The sequence below is a fragment of the Anticarsia gemmatalis genome, chromosome Z (assembly GCF_050436995.1).
Source record: "Anticarsia gemmatalis isolate Benzon Research Colony breed Stoneville strain chromosome Z, ilAntGemm2 primary, whole genome shotgun sequence".
In the NCBI taxonomy this organism is placed as follows: Eukaryota; Metazoa; Arthropoda; class Insecta; order Lepidoptera; family Erebidae; genus Anticarsia; species Anticarsia gemmatalis.
The window spans coordinates 19,723,235-19,741,151 of NC_134776.1; the positions used below are offsets into that span (position 1 = coordinate 19,723,235).

The 17,917-nt window shown below is 36.6% G+C and overlaps 3 protein-coding genes across 3 annotated transcripts in view; 2 read left to right on the plus strand and 1 right to left on the minus strand.

The window, feature by feature from the left end:
* Positions 1 to 6,911, plus strand: part of LOC142986737 (fatty acid synthase-like) — a 28,934-nt gene extending 22,023 nt beyond the window's left edge. The window contains exons 30-39 of the mRNA XM_076135350.1: positions 276 to 445; positions 728 to 829; positions 1,396 to 1,602; positions 2,152 to 2,263; positions 2,724 to 2,868; positions 3,422 to 3,569; positions 4,393 to 4,540; positions 5,191 to 5,364; positions 5,829 to 5,931; positions 6,334 to 6,911. Of these exons, the coding sequence (XP_075991465.1) occupies positions 276 to 445; positions 728 to 829; positions 1,396 to 1,602; positions 2,152 to 2,263; positions 2,724 to 2,868; positions 3,422 to 3,569; positions 4,393 to 4,540; positions 5,191 to 5,364; positions 5,829 to 5,931; positions 6,334 to 6,911 (1,887 nt within the window). The remainder of the gene's footprint in view (positions 1 to 275; positions 446 to 727; positions 830 to 1,395; positions 1,603 to 2,151; positions 2,264 to 2,723; positions 2,869 to 3,421; positions 3,570 to 4,392; positions 4,541 to 5,190; positions 5,365 to 5,828; positions 5,932 to 6,333) is intronic.
* A 456-nt stretch (positions 6,912 to 7,367) lies between these two features.
* On the minus strand, positions 7,368 to 12,627 carry LOC142986612 (uncharacterized). The gene is made up of 7 exons (XM_076135148.1): positions 12,537 to 12,627; positions 11,837 to 11,860; positions 11,291 to 11,505; positions 10,877 to 11,003; positions 9,398 to 9,571; positions 8,526 to 8,710; positions 7,368 to 7,810 (listed from the first exon to the last, which is right to left on the minus strand). The coding sequence occupies exons 1-7, from the start codon at positions 12,583 to 12,585 to the stop codon at positions 7,700 to 7,702; spliced, it is 885 nt and encodes a 294-aa protein (XP_075991263.1). The 5' UTR covers positions 12,586 to 12,627; the 3' UTR covers positions 7,368 to 7,699.
* Positions 12,628 to 15,784: 3,157 nt separating this feature from the next.
* LOC142986410 (mitochondrial cardiolipin hydrolase-like) lies at positions 15,785 to 17,530 on the plus strand. Its single transcript, XM_076134899.1, has one exon. It carries the CDS (start codon positions 15,924 to 15,926, stop codon positions 16,575 to 16,577), a length of 654 nt encoding a protein of 217 aa, XP_075991014.1. The 5' UTR covers positions 15,785 to 15,923; the 3' UTR covers positions 16,578 to 17,530.
* Positions 17,531 to 17,917: the final 387 nt, after the last annotated feature.

A 17,917-nucleotide genomic window follows, 5' to 3' on the forward strand; every position in this document is an offset into this window, starting at 1 on the left:
CGCTAAAAGAAAATCAATTAAAATCATTTATTTGCGGGAAACGGGTGACAAATAGTTATTTAGTTTATTCACAGCAACCTAATACTATCGACTATAGACAACCGGCTAGCTATCGACAGATTAAGAATAAAATCTAATCAACGCCTCTTGTGGGCATCGTAGGCACTAATATTTGCAGCATATTTTAAATAACAAACTTTTGAAACTCATTAGTATCGACTTAAAATGTATCATAAGAAAGTGCTAGAAAGTAATATCTTATTGTAAACTTACAGGTCTTACATAAAATGTTGAGCGATGGTATTGTTCGTGGCTACGTGCGTCCGTTGTCGCGTGTGGCGTATGAACCGCGAGAGGTGACGCGCGCCTTCAGGCTCCTGGCTGAGAGTCAGCACCGTGGTCGAGTGCTGCTGCAGATGAAACAGGATGTTGAAGCAATGCCTAGGTTAATGCATATTTTCTTATGATCGCGATTTTGTTGGTGTTTACGTCATGGTCAAAGAGATTTAGGATATTTAATAGGAAACGGAAATTAATGACGCATTAACGCAGGACGCATTTTACCTTGGAATGCCTAACGTTTCGGCGTAGGTCGTAACATGCGTGTTCGCGTTAATTCCCGTAAGCTTTTATAAGATAAAACTTTCATAACACGTTTTATCCATATTTTTGGTATTTTTGTTGTAGACAACAACCAAAAGTTAATTCAATTAAATTCATTTTTCAGGTTGAAATACAATGCAGATTGCTGTCACCTAATACTATGCAATGAATCAACGCTGGGTCCTCAGTTAGCTGATATGCTCGCCGCCAGAGGAGTCAAGAAAATGTACATACGAGTCCAAAAACAAACACCTTACCTACTTCATAAATTACGGTAATGTATTTAAATATTTAAAAAATAAATCTACGACATGTTTCGACTATTAGATTTTCTTTTACTACTCTCACACTAAGAATGATTCTTGTATCGCAAGGAAATTTATATTATACTAGCTGACCCGCGCAATTTCGCTTGCGTAACATAAGAGAAAATGGGTCATAATTTCCCCGTTTTTGTAACATTTTATACTGGTACTCTGCTCCTATTGGCCGTGGCGAGATGTTACATAGCCTATAGCCTTCCTCAATAAATAAGCTATCCCACAGTATGTGAATGCTTCAATTCGCACTAGTAGGTCCTCAGAAAACTGTTTTATAATATTAGTAGAATTATTTTTCCACTGTGTAGGGAAAAAATAATTAAGCAGTACAGTCTTATACGTAATGACTTTATTTCAAAGGTATTCTACCGGTCGCTGACATGATTCTTTTGTTATAAAGAACCGACTACATATTTTGCCGAGAATCAGTTTGTAGTCTCAAAGTACTATAATATAATTGACTTCATTTCAGTGTATGGAGAGACCGTGGCGTCCACGCCTACCTATTTTCTGAAGAGCTGGTCCATCAAGGAGACGTGTGTCGCTTGATCATCAATGCCTTAGCCATGGGTCCGGTAGAGGGCATCTACGTCACTTCAAACGACTCTTTAACTAAATCACAAGAACGAATCATCGCTGACTTAGATTCGATGTCAAGAAAATTGTGTTCTGATTTAAGGTAAGTTCATTATTTTTATGTTTATATCAGTGGTGTGTTAGAAATGATCACTTGTTCTAACGGTGAAATATAACTTCCATATGGGAAATTTTGCATACCTAAAAATTTGTTAAATTCATTTCTTGAGGCATGTCAAAGTCCTCAACTCGCACTTGGTCAGTGTGGTAGACTCAAGGCCTAACCCCTCCCTCGTTTGGGGGGGGGAGACCCTTGACAAGAAATGAAATAGTAATGGGTAAAAAAATAGGTGGTCTTGCAAAAAGGTCAGGTGCGTCGTACAGTATGACAAGACGTATGGATGTGAATGAGACAAGAGAAGTTTGTAAGGATCGTACCAAGTGGTGTTCTCTTAACCTACCCCTATGGGAAGAAGACCTGATTTTATGTATGTCAGAAGTTTTGCCAGCTCTTCTCATTGGCACTACCTTCCTAACTGGCAATAAGTTCATCTCCTGCATTTGGGTATCAAGATGTCTGTAATTAACCTAAACGAATGAATGATTTAATTTTTATAATAAACCGATACTTTATACTTTTTTTTAATTGCAGATATTTCGCTGTACTAAATATGGGTGACAATTCTATCGGCAAGGACGTGTGTTTAAAGAGAGTACGCGATCAGCTTCCAGCAACGATGCTTACTTTACCTAAAGTAGACCAAGTAAGTTTATTAGCATTTATGAGAATTGTGCAACCAGGGACGAATCGTCAAGATAACGAACACTTGATGCATGATTTGCATTGATTTCTAACTTACGCCAATTATATAAAGCCCGTTTGCTTGAACGCGATGATCTCAGGAAATTATTCCAATTATAAATGTTTTTTGTGTTCAATAGCCCATTTATTGAAAAAGGCCATAAGCTATATAACATCACGCTGTGACTAATAAGAGTGGAGCAGCAACTAAAAATGTTGTAAAGGCGAGTAAACAAAATTACACGCATCCCAAATTTCAGCTTCTTGTATTCAATAGTTTCAGCTTTGCGTTATTTATCAGTCAGTCACTCAGTAACGAGAGAGTTTTATATGCATGTATAAAATTATACATACTTTACTCGAACCTCATACATACCCACAAATGTATAAATTTCGAAAATCATTTTATGTTTTTGTTTCAGTATACAATACGAGAGGCCTCCTACTGGCGAAGTGCGATGGTTGCTTTAGAACAAGCTATGAGAAGCGCTAACGGTGGTATCCATGTAGCTTGTTCAGAAAATAAACCACGGTCTTCCTTGTTGGAACAAATATTTAATTTTACTGGTAAGTTTCATATACTTTATTAGTGCCACGACTTCGTCCTGGTATATACTAAAATTTTATTCAGGTGACCCGATTCCAGTGATAATTACAAATCCATTAAAAATATAAGTGTCCCATTTGGCGTAGTGGTTTTAAAGTTGTGTGCGTATATACGAGTATATTTCAATGATTCATGATTGATAGTATAGTTCGATTAGTCATTTATACTAGTAAGCTACGCAATGTACACTGAAAGAAAAATTGTAGGAACACTAATAAACAGTATTCCTCAATTTATTACCTACACAAAATATTATTTGTATACTTCGATTTTTAATTGTTAACTAGACAAAATATTTTTTACTATTATTATTAGTGACTAGCTGACACGTGCAGTTCCGCTCGCGTGATTTTCGTCCTGTAATTCTTATAGAGCTCTATACCCGGGAACTATAAAACACAACGTGCTACGAACTTTACATACTACTTTTCGTCATATTCATAAATCTCATAACAAGCTGCCTGCTTGTTTCAAAGCTTATAAACTCATTCTTTATCTGTTCTCTTTTTACAGGAATAACGCCAGACGTCGTAGATAGAAATATGACGCTACAACAATTAAGTGTTCAACTTCACAAACTGCAGCTGATCCGACTGTTTCTACAAACACAGTATAATTTAGCGTATGATGAAAAACAAGTGCGATTGCTAACTATCAACGCGTAAGTTGTTTTCTTTTTAAAATTAAATGTTGTTGTTGTTTGTCGTATGGTTAGTGGTCAACCTAGTGTCAAAGTTGTTCAAGCCGCCCGAGAGGGCTTTGACGAGGCTTAACGACTGTTATCTTAGTAGACAACAACCGGGACCGACTTTTAACGTGCCCTCCGAAGCACGGAGACGCCCAGTTCAAATACCACTATGCGGTCACCCATATATGGAATGACTGCGCCAATGGTTTGCTTAACCCACTGATCGTTTACCGACCGGTGAGCGCAACTGGCTATGGGCGCCTCATAAAATTAAATTATCTACACTTAACACTTTGACCACCACGGTCGGCTACTCCACAAATCAGAACGTGCTCACGATGCTCATGATCATCGATGATCATTAAAACTATAATTAAAACAAATAAAACAAGAATTCAAAACCGTCTTTGTTGTACGAATACGACGAGAAAATTGAGTAAATCATTAAGATTTAAATAGAATAAATAAATAGCTCATGGCTAGGCATGTAACATCGACATCTTCATCGTCACTTAACATCAAATGGGAGGCAAAATAATATAGGATTGAATAAATTAATTTTATTTCTCTCAAGTGGTTTTTCGTCCACTTCTATTATGTTATTTTTGTACCTCTTTAAATCCCGGCGTCACAAAATTCTTATATAAATGACGTTATTGTTTGCGATAGTTGTAAGTCAGAGATAATGATATGATGTTAGAAAATCAAACATTATTTGTTTCTTGCAATTTAGTACATGTTATGTTTACAGCCGCGATAGTTAACAAACTTTAATCATACATTATTTACATTACAGTATACAGGAGTTAGAAAAGACGGTGATAGAACTGGCTCCGGAGCCCATCCACGGTCTACGAACATTCTTCAACTACGTGGACTCAGACGAACTGCTCGCGACCACCGACTTTGTTCTGTTAAGGACTTTAGTCAACAATACTACTATGGTATGTCCTAAGTCTAAGCCCCCTTACGCATTAGTGGTGTCAACAATACTACTATGGTATGTAGCGTCTTAGCCCGTGAAGACCCACTAGCGGTTAAACGCGGGAGCGTCTTACCGCGTGGTTACGGTATAGTATCTAACCGCCTGACAATTAATGGCGGTTAAGTGTGAACAGTCACAGGCATTTACAGGTGGTTGTATATTAGGCTTGCTACACACGTAAACAGTTCGGGCTTAATCGGCCGGCACAAGCTGAATAGGAAATGGGTCGAGTCGGTTTTGTTGTCGAACCGAATATAATATTATGAGCAGAAAGCTTGAAACTCTAACCGCACGGCTAAACACTTCCGCGGTTAATTGCTAGGACTTAAGAGGCTTAGAACACATGGTAAAATGAGAGAGGTGGTGTTGATATTAATAAAAAAGATGTATCTAAAAGAATTCGCTTGGTGGTGTTACCATTATAAGAAAATATTCCTATAAATGATTAAACTTTTGTTTTCTAGCATGTCTTTGCCTCGTGATAATTCTTAAAGTAAGTCTGAGATAGGTCTGTAGTAATTGTTGTACCCACCGCTATTCGGAAATAGGAAAAATACATTCCCTTTTGAAAATATTTCTTTTAAAGTTTTGACTTGTATTCATTTACAGATAGACGATGAGTTTGAATCCCAAGTGAAGCTCTGCATAGTGCCGGGTATGGAGGGACATCATGGGCGGTTCGGTGTGCTGTGCGAGCGACTCAAGCTGCCTGCACTAGTGCTGCAGCCAGGACTCGACCATACGAACGAAACTCTACGGGACACTGCCGGCAGATTTACAGAAGTACAGCGACACTGTTTTTTATATTAAGACGTACCCCTGGTTTCTGAGTAAATCTAGCGGTAGTTTATCTATTCAATAGCGTTTAAATTCATATAGAAAAGCGCTTTAGCGGTAGTTTATCTATAACATCAATAGATGAACTAACTCATATAAAAAAACGCTATTGAATAGATAAACTACCGCTATACGTGCTCAGAAACCGGAGATAGGTAGATACGTTCAAATTGTTATACGTGAAGGCGTAAACAGGGGTGTATGAAATATACTCCCGTTTCACCATTTACCATTTTAGTCCCATGTAATAAGGTCTTCGTCTGATCTTGTGATCAGGATCACACTTCCATTAAGTCTACAAAGCCTGTTGAATAATAAAATTACTATACCTTTGATAAAAGTTTAATTTAATTACTTAATACACGGCATTTTATGTTGATAGTTTAGTAATAATTGCTTTTTGTTGTCAGGTGTTACTGAAAAAGACCGGGTTGAAAGATTCGTTCTACCTGCTGGGTTACGAGATTGGCGTTATCGTTGCTTTGGAAATGGCTGCTATGTTGGAAGCTCAAGGCAAGTAATAAAAAACGGGTCTAAAATAACTGGTCTTCCTTTATTTTACGGCTTTCGTCTGGTCGCCCCGCCACTATCGTCGGAAGGTCGTGGGTTCGATTCCCACAAGAAACAAGCATTTGTGACATCCATAGTCAATAGCCACAGATTGTATGCTTAAAAATCTTCGCTATGCAAGACCTGGAATGTATGAATATCTTGAAAACCGGCGATGTTTTGTATGCAAAAAAAATAGAAATCGTAGCGAACAGCTTCTAAATTGTACACATACATGTACACCTCCGCAACCCGCGCACCTTGATAAAAGTTTCTCTACAAAGTCATTAAACTAGCTTAAAAAAAGGAACCAAAAATATTTCACAAAAGAATAGCTGATTTGTAATACTTGTTCCTCTATTTCAGGGTTAACCGGCACCGTATTCTGCCTAGGCCACGCACCTCACGAGTTCGCTACAGAGCTCAACTCTCAACTATCGGAGTTCAATACTGAAGAACAACTACAGGACGGCGTCCTACGCCACATGTACACTTTAATGGCCGGCACAGACACGGCACAGTTAGAAAAAGCACTACAAAACGTTACGACCTGGCCAGAGAAGTTAAACTCATGTGTGCGTACCCTACTCGGTCGCGTATCACACTCCGCACAATACGCGCGTACTCTTATTGAGTCAGCATTAGCGCGGATTAAACAAGGGCGACGATACAACGCAACGGAAAAAATACGCTCCCGTGTTGTTTTCATACGCCCGAAAGGTACACAATCTGTTGAGGTCGAAAAACTACAGCAGTATTCCCTCCAGCCAGTCTCCGTTCATCAATTAGAGACTCCTCTCCCTCACCTTCTAACTGACCTTCAGTGTACTGCGATCATTAATGAACACCTTGATCCTGCTGTGTTAGAAGCATATTCAACAAAAAATCTCTGTCAAACGTATTATTTGGTCAGCAGTAATGTTTTTGTAAATAATGAAGGTTAATTTCTTTAATAAATTGTTGGGAATAATTGTGTTTTTTTGTTACTTATCTATACCTAGTAGGTCACCGGTCGGTAAAAGATCTGTGGGTTAAGCAATCTTTGGCGCGGTCATTCCATAGATGTGTGACGACTTAATGGTTTTTAAATTGTCACCCATACACAGAACAAGGCAAGCGTAATTTTACCTCAAAGATAGATTCGTGCGCGTTGTTGCTCAGCTTGATTAAGTATATATTAAAAAATTCATCATTCTTCAAATATTTTATATCAACTGTCTCTCTGCAGCTGTCGAGCAGCTGTTCAATTTATATTTCAATTCAAAAACTCAAGGTTTTATCGAACACAAATAGTTTATTGGCTAAATATTTTATTTGTAATGTCTCAAATTTCGAGGAAAGTAAATAGAGACGTCTGTACATGTTATATATTATGGTTTAGCAAAAAAACACCTGAAAGCTGTTTCGATGTTTTATAGTTTCAATGAATTTTGGAAAATGAATAACATTAAAACATGGACAAAATATAAATACGATTATATTAGGTCGGGGAAAAAGTCTTTTCGCATTATAGTATGTAACTTGTAATAAAATCTCTTTGGCTTCAAGAATCACAAATGAGTACACGGTTCATTAGGTTTCATTCAGTGAGCTCGTGAGGTACCCAAATATCGAGCTTTTTTGTGCAGAGAAAAGATTTTATTACAAGTTCACACATGCTATAATGCGAAAAGACTTTTTCCCCGACCTAATATTTATTGAAGTAGGTGTAATTGAGTGTTATGTGGCCAGGCTAAGAGCAGGTGATGAGAGGTCCATCGTCGATGAAGTATGTATGCATCGTGAACACCCCGGGGTCGTCCGCGTACGCTTGCATGCACTCCGGGGCGTCAGGCACACTAATCTGATAACAATGACAGTAAAGAGAACCTATTAAGAATTTCATTAGCTAATATTATAAATGTGGTGGACAGAAGCGCGATTCTTTAGAGTCGGTACTGTCGAGTATCCAAAGTTTGACATTTAGAATGTACTGCCAAAATAGTTACTACGACGCCCGTCATAGGCACTGATCAGATTTTCATACAAAATTTCTCGATGACAGGTCGGTTGTCGGTAGTCGATAGTAGTAGAGAATCGAACTACAGTTTTCATGAAATTCAGCATCTAGGTAGATACTTGACGACCGATTGTTATGAGACTTAAGGAGACTGGCAAACAATGAATTGATTGGACGAATGAAGACATTCTCTTTTATATATCCCACGTTGCGTAGGGTCCAGTGTGTTTTAGTTGTAAAACTGTGCTGTAAGTTTAAGCCGATTTTATTCAAACGGCCGCCCGCGCCTGTTGAAACCCTGAAAGGGAATTTCTGAGCAGTGGCAAGTAGGTTATTGGTATACGATTATTAATCAATACTAATATTATAAAGCTGAAGAGTTTGTATGTTCGTTTGTTTGTTTGAACGCGCTAATCTCAGGAACTACTGGTCTGATTTGAATAATTCTTCCAGTGTTAGATAGCCCATTTATCGAGGAAGGCTATAGGCTATATATCATTACGCTACGACCAATAGGAGCAGAGTGCCTAAAGTCGGAATAATCCATATGATGTGTTACCTGGATAATAGCTAAATTGCTAGGTTTTTCAAAGGGGTCGAGGTATCCGTCGCCAATGGTATACTTCCCCGGGAGAGTGAAGCCTACTCCGGTGAGCTGGTCGTCTGCCACCAGCGGGAACCAGCTGAACACTGTGTCAGCCGCACAGACCAGACTTGAAGATATGTTGTAGTAGTAATGGTTGCCTGGAGATAAACATAAATAACAATTTCAAAGCGATATCCATACTAATATTATAAATGCGAAAGTAACTCTGTCTGTCTGTCTGTCTGCTACTCAATCACGCCTAAACTACTGAACCAATTGCATGAAATTTAGAATGGAGATATTTTGATACCCGAGAAAGGACATAGGCTATATATAATCACGCTACGACCAAAAGGAACAGAGTACCAGTAATTATTTTAATGTTACAAAAACGGGGAAAAACACCCATTCTCTCTTGTTGGACGCAAGCGAGTCAGCTAGTATTCTATAATTAAAGAGGTATTCTTCGAAGCGCAACTATTTTGAGGCGCACCTAATGAGGCGTGCGCGGAAGATTTTTAGGGTTCTTTGACCATTGGGTAAAACGGAATTACTAAGTCTCCACTGTCAGTCTATTTGTCTTCAGGCTGTATCTCATAAACCGTGGTAGCTAGAAACCTGAAATTTTCACAAACGATGTATTCCCGTTGCCGCTATAACAACAAATACTAAAATTTTAAAATATGTATATTAAGGTGGGTCCCCATACAATAAACGTAAATTATCGTATTTTTTTGCTAAGCGTGCTTGCCCGGGTTTTTTTTTCTATTAAATACACAACCGTTGTACATGACTAAGTCAGCATAGAAAGAAAGTAAAGTTTAGCGAAAAAAATCATTACTTACCCATAGCCGGTATACAGCCTTGCTTCACGAAAGCACTATCGTTTAAATCTTGTATATTAGTTGAGACATTGTAGATAGCTCCATAGAACCCCTCCAGGAATAACTGCCCATCTTGTAAGAGCAAACTATCGTTACGAGTCGCCATGCGGACGTCTGCGTCTTTAGCCAGACTCTCTGAAGAAAACGTTGGTTTTAAATATAAGTATTAGGTCGGAGAAAAAGTCTTTTCACATCATAGTATGTATGAACTAGTAATAAAATCTTTTCTCTACACAAAAAAGCTCGATATTTGGGTACCTCACGAGCTCACTGAAAGAAACCTAATGAACCGTGTACTCATTTGTGATTCTTGATGCCAAAGAGATTTATTACAAATTCATACATAGGTACTATAATGCGAAAAGACTTTTTCCTCGGCCTAATATTTATTGGACTATTCACACAGTCATTTGATTTCAAACTAAGCAGAGTTTGTACTATGGCAACCAAATATCTAATTAACATACTCATATACTTCTCAATAGATACTTATATAGATAAACTAACAACCAGGCTCAGAACAGATACTCGTACTCATCACACAAATATTTATCCCGGGTGGGACTCGAACCCGTCACATGCAGCGCTACGGTTATTGCGGCGAGGTGACCACGTTAACCGCTGCGTCAAACGAAAATCCTTAATAGAGATTAAGGATTTTCGTTAACTGTGACAGAATGGTATAAGTATCGAAGAGCGCCCGACAAGTTCTGGAGTGGCGTCCACGAACCGGTAATATAACGCCAGCACATAAAAAATTAAGCAATGTAATTTTGGTTTTCATCTCTTAGAGGTGACCTAAAAGGCTTAAAAGCGGATCGTTCCAGTGACTAAAAGCTACACAGAAAACTATCTGGCATGTCAATCATTCGAATTCGTGATGCGAATCTATCGACAAATTCTTGCGATTTTGGTATTTAATGTTCAAAATACCTAAACAAGTAAAGCTTTATTGTTGAAATCTCAACTAGTTGTTCTAGCACCATGAAATTGTGAAAAGTATTCGTATAAAATTCGATGCCAATTTGTATGGGAACTAAAAAAGAATCCTAATTTTTGTAGCACGAAATATTGCTGTCAACCTTCGAATCGAAAACTTTTGTCAGCTTGAGAAAACTTAGAACCCAAAGTCAACGTAAACCTGTAGCACGATTCTCTACAACTATCGAATATCGCGAGTTTGACGTTTAAAATGTACTGCCAAAGTAGTTTCTACGACGTCCGCTAGAGGCGCCGAACCGAGTGTCATACATTTTTTTCGAAAGCTAGCCGGTTGTCGGTAGTCGATAGTGGTAGAGAATGGCGGTACGGCAGTAGATACCAGCCTTTTATTTGACATACGGTAATACGGTAATGTAAAATTCGAAAACTGGCTATCGACGAGATGTTCCTGCTTGGGCTACAGATAATTATTGTTTAAATATTATGTAAAGTTCTTACCCGTAGATATATAGTACTGATGTATAGTCTGGTACTCGGTAGTGACGTCATCATCAGTGACTGACCACGTCGTGAACCCACTCACTGTCCAGTTGTATATCGCTCCCACGAACTTTGATGTGTCGAACTAGGTTTAAGAGTAAACATATTTAAGAAACGTAAAAACTAGAGCCATAAATAACTTGTTTTAGAAAGTTATAGCGGCGCGCCCGGCTTCGATCAATTTCACAAGTTAATTTACAAAAGCCTTTACAATTTTAACACATAAACCTTCCTCTTAAATCACTCTACCCATTAAAAACCCGCATAAAAATTCGTTCTTTAGTTTATATTTAATATAAGCATACGTATGGAAGGACAGTCGAAAGCGACTGTGTTTTATACTATGTAGTGACGAAGTTATTAAATACTCACAGCGATCTGCAGGCCGGCGATGTAGCCAGTATCATCGTAGAGCATGCACAGAGTGTAGTCTTGGACGGGACACCATAACACGAGCTTGTCGTAGCCGCGCGGTAACTCAGGCTTTGACACCTCCTGCCAGCCCTTCTCACTCGCCGCCGTGATGTTCTGCGGCATCTCCATAAAGGCAGTGCTCCCATAAGTAGAGGTGTCGAAATCAAACCTCACTGTGACGAAAATATTGTTTCAACTTTAAAGAAGCGAAGTGAAGTGCTATTACGAGCTTACGACATTATCGCGTCGAATTCGCATCGAAAAATCGGCAAAAAAAGTGTGTTATTGGTCCAGTCTCATTGGGTAGGTCTAATTTTAATGCTTTCAAGCGGGACGTATCTTATAGACGAACAGACGCGACCCCGGTGTGGTTTAGGAAGTTGAGAGCAAAAAATTTGTAAATCATACTTGATACCAAGCCCATAACAATGTCTGGCTTTGGAATCGCACTAAAGTATCACTGACAGTTATCTAGTAGTTTAGTTTTTAGCATGTTATACTCACCTTTAAGACCTTTTTCCCAAAACCCTGAAACAAGAATTATAAATATAAAACACAGAATAGACTAAAGTGTTTTAACGCTATTGAATAGGTAAACTACCGCTAAATGTACCTCAGGAAGCGTTAAAACTCATACAAAAACGCTATTGAATAGATAAAGTACCGCTAAATGTACTCAGAAACCGGGGGTAAGAAAAGTAATTAGACTGATCGAGGCGTCATTATTTGTGACTTTCGGGTTTTTCAACAAAGCCATATTTTTAAAGAAAAAATCGCGTAATTTTTTCCATTATCTGACAGACGAACTTTTTTTTTTGTTCAGGGGACCATCCATGTTTGGTTTCCTGAAAAAAGAACGCTGCCTTAGAAAAACCGCTATTTTTTTTTCTTACCCATGACTCAAAGGTCTTATCCCGAACGAGGGAGGGCTTAAGTCTTGAATAAATCACACCAAATGCGCTTGTAAGAACCTAATTAATAATAAAGAACTTTTGAGCATACAAGATTACAAAACGATGATTTCCTTCACCGTAGGAGCAAGTGATAATTATTTCTATCAAGCTGACCCGCGCAGCTCCGCTCACGAATTTTCATTGCATTTTTTCTCTGCAAACCTTTCTGGTGATCATTATTTTTACAAAAACAATACATCGAATTCCGTGGTCTCTACAGACCTACCTCTAAGGAAAAAAGTCGTACTTACCGAAGGCGGGTGTAGTCAGGAGGCAAAGTACAGCGAGAGTTCGGATCATGTTCACGACAGAATACTTGTGTTCTCACCGGCCGCTTTGCACTTTATATACCAACTAAAGAGTAAAGTAAATAAGTATACCAAATTACCAACTTAACTTTTATTTGCTAAAAACTAATTAGATTCACGTGTTGATTAATAATTTTATTTACTGGCTTGTAACCGCGGGTTCGCCTGCTTGATTTTGTGTTGACTAGTTTTGTTTATTGTTATCATAGCGTTTTGGCTGTAGGTTTATTAAATTATAGGATATTATGGGTTAGTACCCATCGGATAAAATATCAACCTGAGAGAGTTAGTATACAGGGTGTCCCAAAACTCGACGATAATCCGAGACAGGATGAAAGGCCAAGTCATACCGGCTATAGGAAAAATAAAAAAAAAATTCCATATCACATAGTTCAGCAGTAATAGACATTTTTCAAAAAAGTTGAAAATCCACACCCTTGGTCGCATTTTCAAGTCCTGTGATCACCAATGTCACAATTTCGCTGTGTATTTTTGAATTTCGTGATCTTAATTAAATATGCTATTAATCGTATAACAACTTAATGCACAAAACATTGATAATTTTATAAAAAAAGTTAAGTTTTATTGAGTCATCTTTCTCAAAAATATCGTTAGTCAACTTTGACGCTTCATACTGAAAAAAAAATGTACTACACTACCCTTGGCAAGTTATTTCAAAAGTTGGCGCATTTAATCAAGATTTCAAAATAGTATAACACTTGCCACTTTTCTTGCCATTAAAAAATTTATTTTTATTTGAACGAAGAGTATCCTCGCAAATGGATCGGACGCAGTGGTACAATTTGATGACTTCCTTGTTCTCCCGATCTAAATCCAGTAGATATTTTTTACTGGGAATGCATAAAAGAAAAAGTCTATTCGAAATCAATACAAAATCTATCATAACTTAGCCAGAAAATTGACACAGCGTCAGAGGAAATAAATGCAAGGAATTTTGATTGACCGGTGCAAAGGTCTTTTGTAAGGCGTTGCAGAGCCTGAATTCATGCTAGAGGAAAACAATTCGGAATTACTTTAGTTTAAGGAGAATAATTAAATAAGATCGATGGTTCGTTCATTGTTTTTTTTTTAATTATTATAACCTATTATGTTTATTACATTAAATATTTGTTATGGACTGACTCAATTACATCTTTACTAAAAATAATTGCTTTCCTCTGGCATGAATTCAGGCTCTGCAACGCCTTACAAAAGACCTTTGCACCGGTCAATCAAAATTCCTTGCATTTATTTCTTCTGACGCTGTGTCAATTTTCTGGCGAAGTTCTGATAGATTTTGTATTGATTTTGAATAGACTTTTTCTTTTCTGCATTCCCAGTAAAAAATATCTACTAGATTTAGATCGGGGGAACGAGGATGCCATAAAATTGTACCACTGCGTCCGATCCATTTGCGAGGGTACTCTTCGTTCAAATAAAAATAACATTTTTTATGGCAAGAAAAGTGGCAAGTGTTATACTATTTTGAAATCTTGATTAAATGCGCCAACTTTTGAAATAACTTGCCAAGGGTAGTGTAGTACATTTTTTTTCAGTATGACGCGTCAAAGTTGACTAACGATATTTTTGAGAAAGATGACTCACTAAAACTTAACTTTTTTTATAAAATTAACAATGTTTTGTGCATTAATTTGTTATACGATTAATAGCATATTTAATTAAGATCACGAAATTCAAAAAAACACAGCGAAATTGTGACATTGGTGATCACAGAACTTGAAAATGCGACCAAGGGTGTGAATTTTCAACTTTTTTGAAAAGTGTCTATTATTGCTGAACTAAGTGATATGGAATTTTTTTATTATTTTTCCTATAGCCGGTATGACTTGGCCTTTCATCCTGTCTCGGATTATCGTTGAGTTTTGGGACACCCTGTATAATTAATAACATTTTTTTAATCGCATTTCACTCCTTACTTTCGTTTTTTTTTGTTTCACGCGACACACAAATTCTTGACCTAGGCCCGGTTTACACTAAAGGGGAGAGGAGCGGAAACGAGAAAAGTAGATTTTTTACGTAGTTGAAACGTACCTATAATATACAAGTAACTGTAGGGAACAAGGAACTGTTTAGGAACTGATACCTACGTTATAGGTATATAATACCTATATCTCAGTAAGACCTACCTATACACATATAATAATAAAAAAAATGTGTTGATTTACACTTAATTAACGTATTGTTAATAAAAGTAAGTAGGTACCTACTTATTTACAATCTCAGAAATATTTCCTTGGAATTTTTGCCAAATAATGAAGCTTATTATAATACCTAATTATTTCTCTGGAAAGGTGTCACGTGTGTGATCATTGTGATGTAAATTTTCTTTCTAAAATAATTGTAAATACCTATATTAATTTATTCTTTACAAAATCTTGAAAACGTTTGGGATTAACAAGAGAATGTAATTTAATTTGACACTATGGGTGTCCCGCGACTGGGTCCGCCGTCTAAAATAATAACTATATAGGTACCTAAGTAGAGGAGCTCGTGGCTTAATTAACAACAGCCGCGCGGATTGATCTCTGAGGTTAAGCTATAGGTAAGGTTAGCTATATTATTTCTACAAATTCATATTTTATTGAAGCACTCATTGCTAGGGTATAGGTACCTACCTACCTACTTCGTTTTGAAGTGCGATCGTGACTAATTATCAGACAAACTTTAAATTCGATTTAGTTTTTGTAAGTGAGTAGCACGATTCTGTACAGTTGAAATCATCGAGGTTCGAGAGTTTTCCATTTAACATTGGGCACTGGCAAAATAGTTTCTACGATGTCCGCCAGGGGCGCTAATCAGATTTTCATACAAAATATTTCGTCGATAATTAAAAAAAAAAAAATAGTAACTCGGAAGGCTATAATACAACGAATCGAATCGAATCGAAATCGAATCAAATCGAATCTGTACGCATGTAGAACTGCAAATTAACTATTGACAGAATCTCCTAAATTATAGAAAGAGCAACATAAATCGTTTTTTCTTAAACTGAAATTAGACATATCAAATAACAAAAAAATATTTTAGGCAACTAAAAGCTAGTACTAAATACTAGGTACAATAAATAATGCGAGAAACGAAATACATTCGAGAGTAACGTTCCGTTACTCGGTACCAGATGGCGCCACCATTGCTCAGTACATGTAAATTGTAGATAGATAGAACAATAAACGCGTTTTCGTTCGTTTCGTTCGTCGTTTACCGTACGTACCGAATACATACGAATATATTAGTATAATATTTCAGTGCTGAAACTGGTAGTTACAAAAAGGCGTTAAAGAAGAGAAAGTCACCACGACAATAATCACTATGATCAGCTGTAAAAATATATTTTATCTGGTAACGGTATATGTGGTCAGCCGTGTTGCGTACAAGTATTATTTTGTGGAAAAGAAAAAGCCAGAACCAAAACCAGAACCAGAACCAGAAAAGAAGACAGTTATTAACGAAGCTCTAATGTTCTCCACCGAATTTGAAAAGTCGGAGATTAGTCCATTTAATTCACGCCTCATAACGAAGAGTATGAGTAGATTATTGTACTACTTACAGTGTCCTAAGTATAACTTGGACCTATGTATGTATCTGATAACAAATACTGACGTAACAGAGAGTCTGATGGCTCTTCATCGCAGAGGTGTTCAAGTAAGAATTTTATTTGAATCTGAAATGCGAGACGTACCTGGAAGTAGTGCATTAAAGCTGGCTAGGTGTGGAATTAATGTTAAGTTCACACGCACAAGAAATTATATGCGTCATAGATTCTGTTTAATTGATACATTGAGTGATGCTAATGGAACACCATTGCTGATGGCCGGCTCCATGAACTGGACAAATCAAGCACTGTGTTGCAGCTTCGATAACATATTAATCACATCACAGGAAACGCTAGTACAACCGTACCGGGAAGAATTTGAAAGGCTCTGGGAAATGTTTGAAGGAGATACATACGAAGATGAATGGTGAAATCCAATCGAATGATGCATAAATGTGTTAGTTTTAGACTTATATTAATTAAGTATAATTGTAACCAAAGGAGGTGTGTAATTGGTATTATTTTTGGTACTAAAACTTAAATTCTACAAAACAATATGTAAAATAGGCAATGTCCTAGTGAATTTGATCTAACTCTTTGGGATGTTGAATATAAGTTATTAATTAATATTATTGTGTAAGAATTTGTGACTTCAATTAGACTCGCTACACAAATATAAAAGATCACTAAGAATGTTTGTGAAGGTAAAGCAATTATTTTTTTATATTTTTAAGAAGTGGTACTCCTTTGGAAAAAAAGTAAATTTGATATGTAATGAAATTTTAATCATACCAATGCACAATCTTTGTAATGTTGCATTCTAACATATTTTTTATAATACCTAGCATATAAACATATTTATATTACTTATAATTATAACTAAATATTGGTCAAACATTTGTATCAATACTTTATCATAAATGACAAGTTTTTATTAGTGGATGACTGGTGTAGAATTAAATTGTATTGTTAAGGTTCATCAGGAATCAATCTCCTTGACTAAATCCTGTATGAAATGTGAGTCTTATTCACTTAATTTTATCAAGGCCAGTATCGAAGTCATAAACATAGTTTATTCTAGTCATAAACCTAGTATTATATTCATTCTAGTCATAAACATATTTTATTATATTCATAAAGAAGGTTTGTCATAAATTCAATAAAGGTAATAATATAAATTACCTATAGGTATAGTTTAACTTCTAAAAGTGTGTATTTAGAATAAGGTACAATGGGGTTTACACAATTAATGGAATGATATTCTATATGCCCCAATCTTAAACAATTAAGGTAAAATAAAAACATATTTTATTTAAAAACTGAGAGCAAACCAGTGCTCAAAGACCATTGCTTTTGTTTAAATCCAAAATTGTACTTTTTGATATATTTGTATACATTATTTTTACATTTTTGCTCTTTATTAAAATATAATGTAAGACTAGTAATAACAATAAAGTACCTAGTTTTGAAGTGTTTTGGTACTCATTTTTTCAGTGCCCTCTCCCCCTCTTGACGATAAAGCCACTCCTAGCTTAAGCAACTGTTGGTGTGGGCATTCAATAGATGGGTGGCCACTTAGTGGTATAAGCTGTGCGACTCTATGCTTATGATGTTGGCTTTGATAGTAAGTACTGGTTGTTGTTTTAGATTATTTGTTTAATATATCTAAACCAATTCAAAAACAAAGCCCTTAGATTGGTTTGACCAATCTTTGTACTAAAGTTGGGCATCTGCAATTGCAAATTGAAATAAAACTTAACTTGGAAATAAC

What these genes read in the sequence shown, in the direction of transcription:
- LOC142986410 (XM_076134899.1), top strand. Translation starts at nt 15,924, where the DNA reads ATGATCAGCTGTAAAAATATATTTTATCTGGTAACGGTATATGTGGTC.
- LOC142986612 (XM_076135148.1), bottom strand. Translation starts at nt 12,585, where the DNA reads ATGATCCGAACTCTCGCTGTACTTTGCCTCCTGACTACACCCGCCTTC. An exon ending in CCTGACTACACCCGCCTTCG is followed by an intron (nt 11,861 to 12,536) that starts GTAAGTACGACT and finishes TTCTTGTTTCAG; the next exon opens with GGTTTTGGGAAAAAGGTCTT. An exon ending in AGGCTGTATACCGGCTATGG is followed by an intron (nt 8,711 to 9,397) that starts GTAAGTAATGAT and finishes GTTTATCTCCAG; the next exon opens with GCAACCATTACTACTACAAC.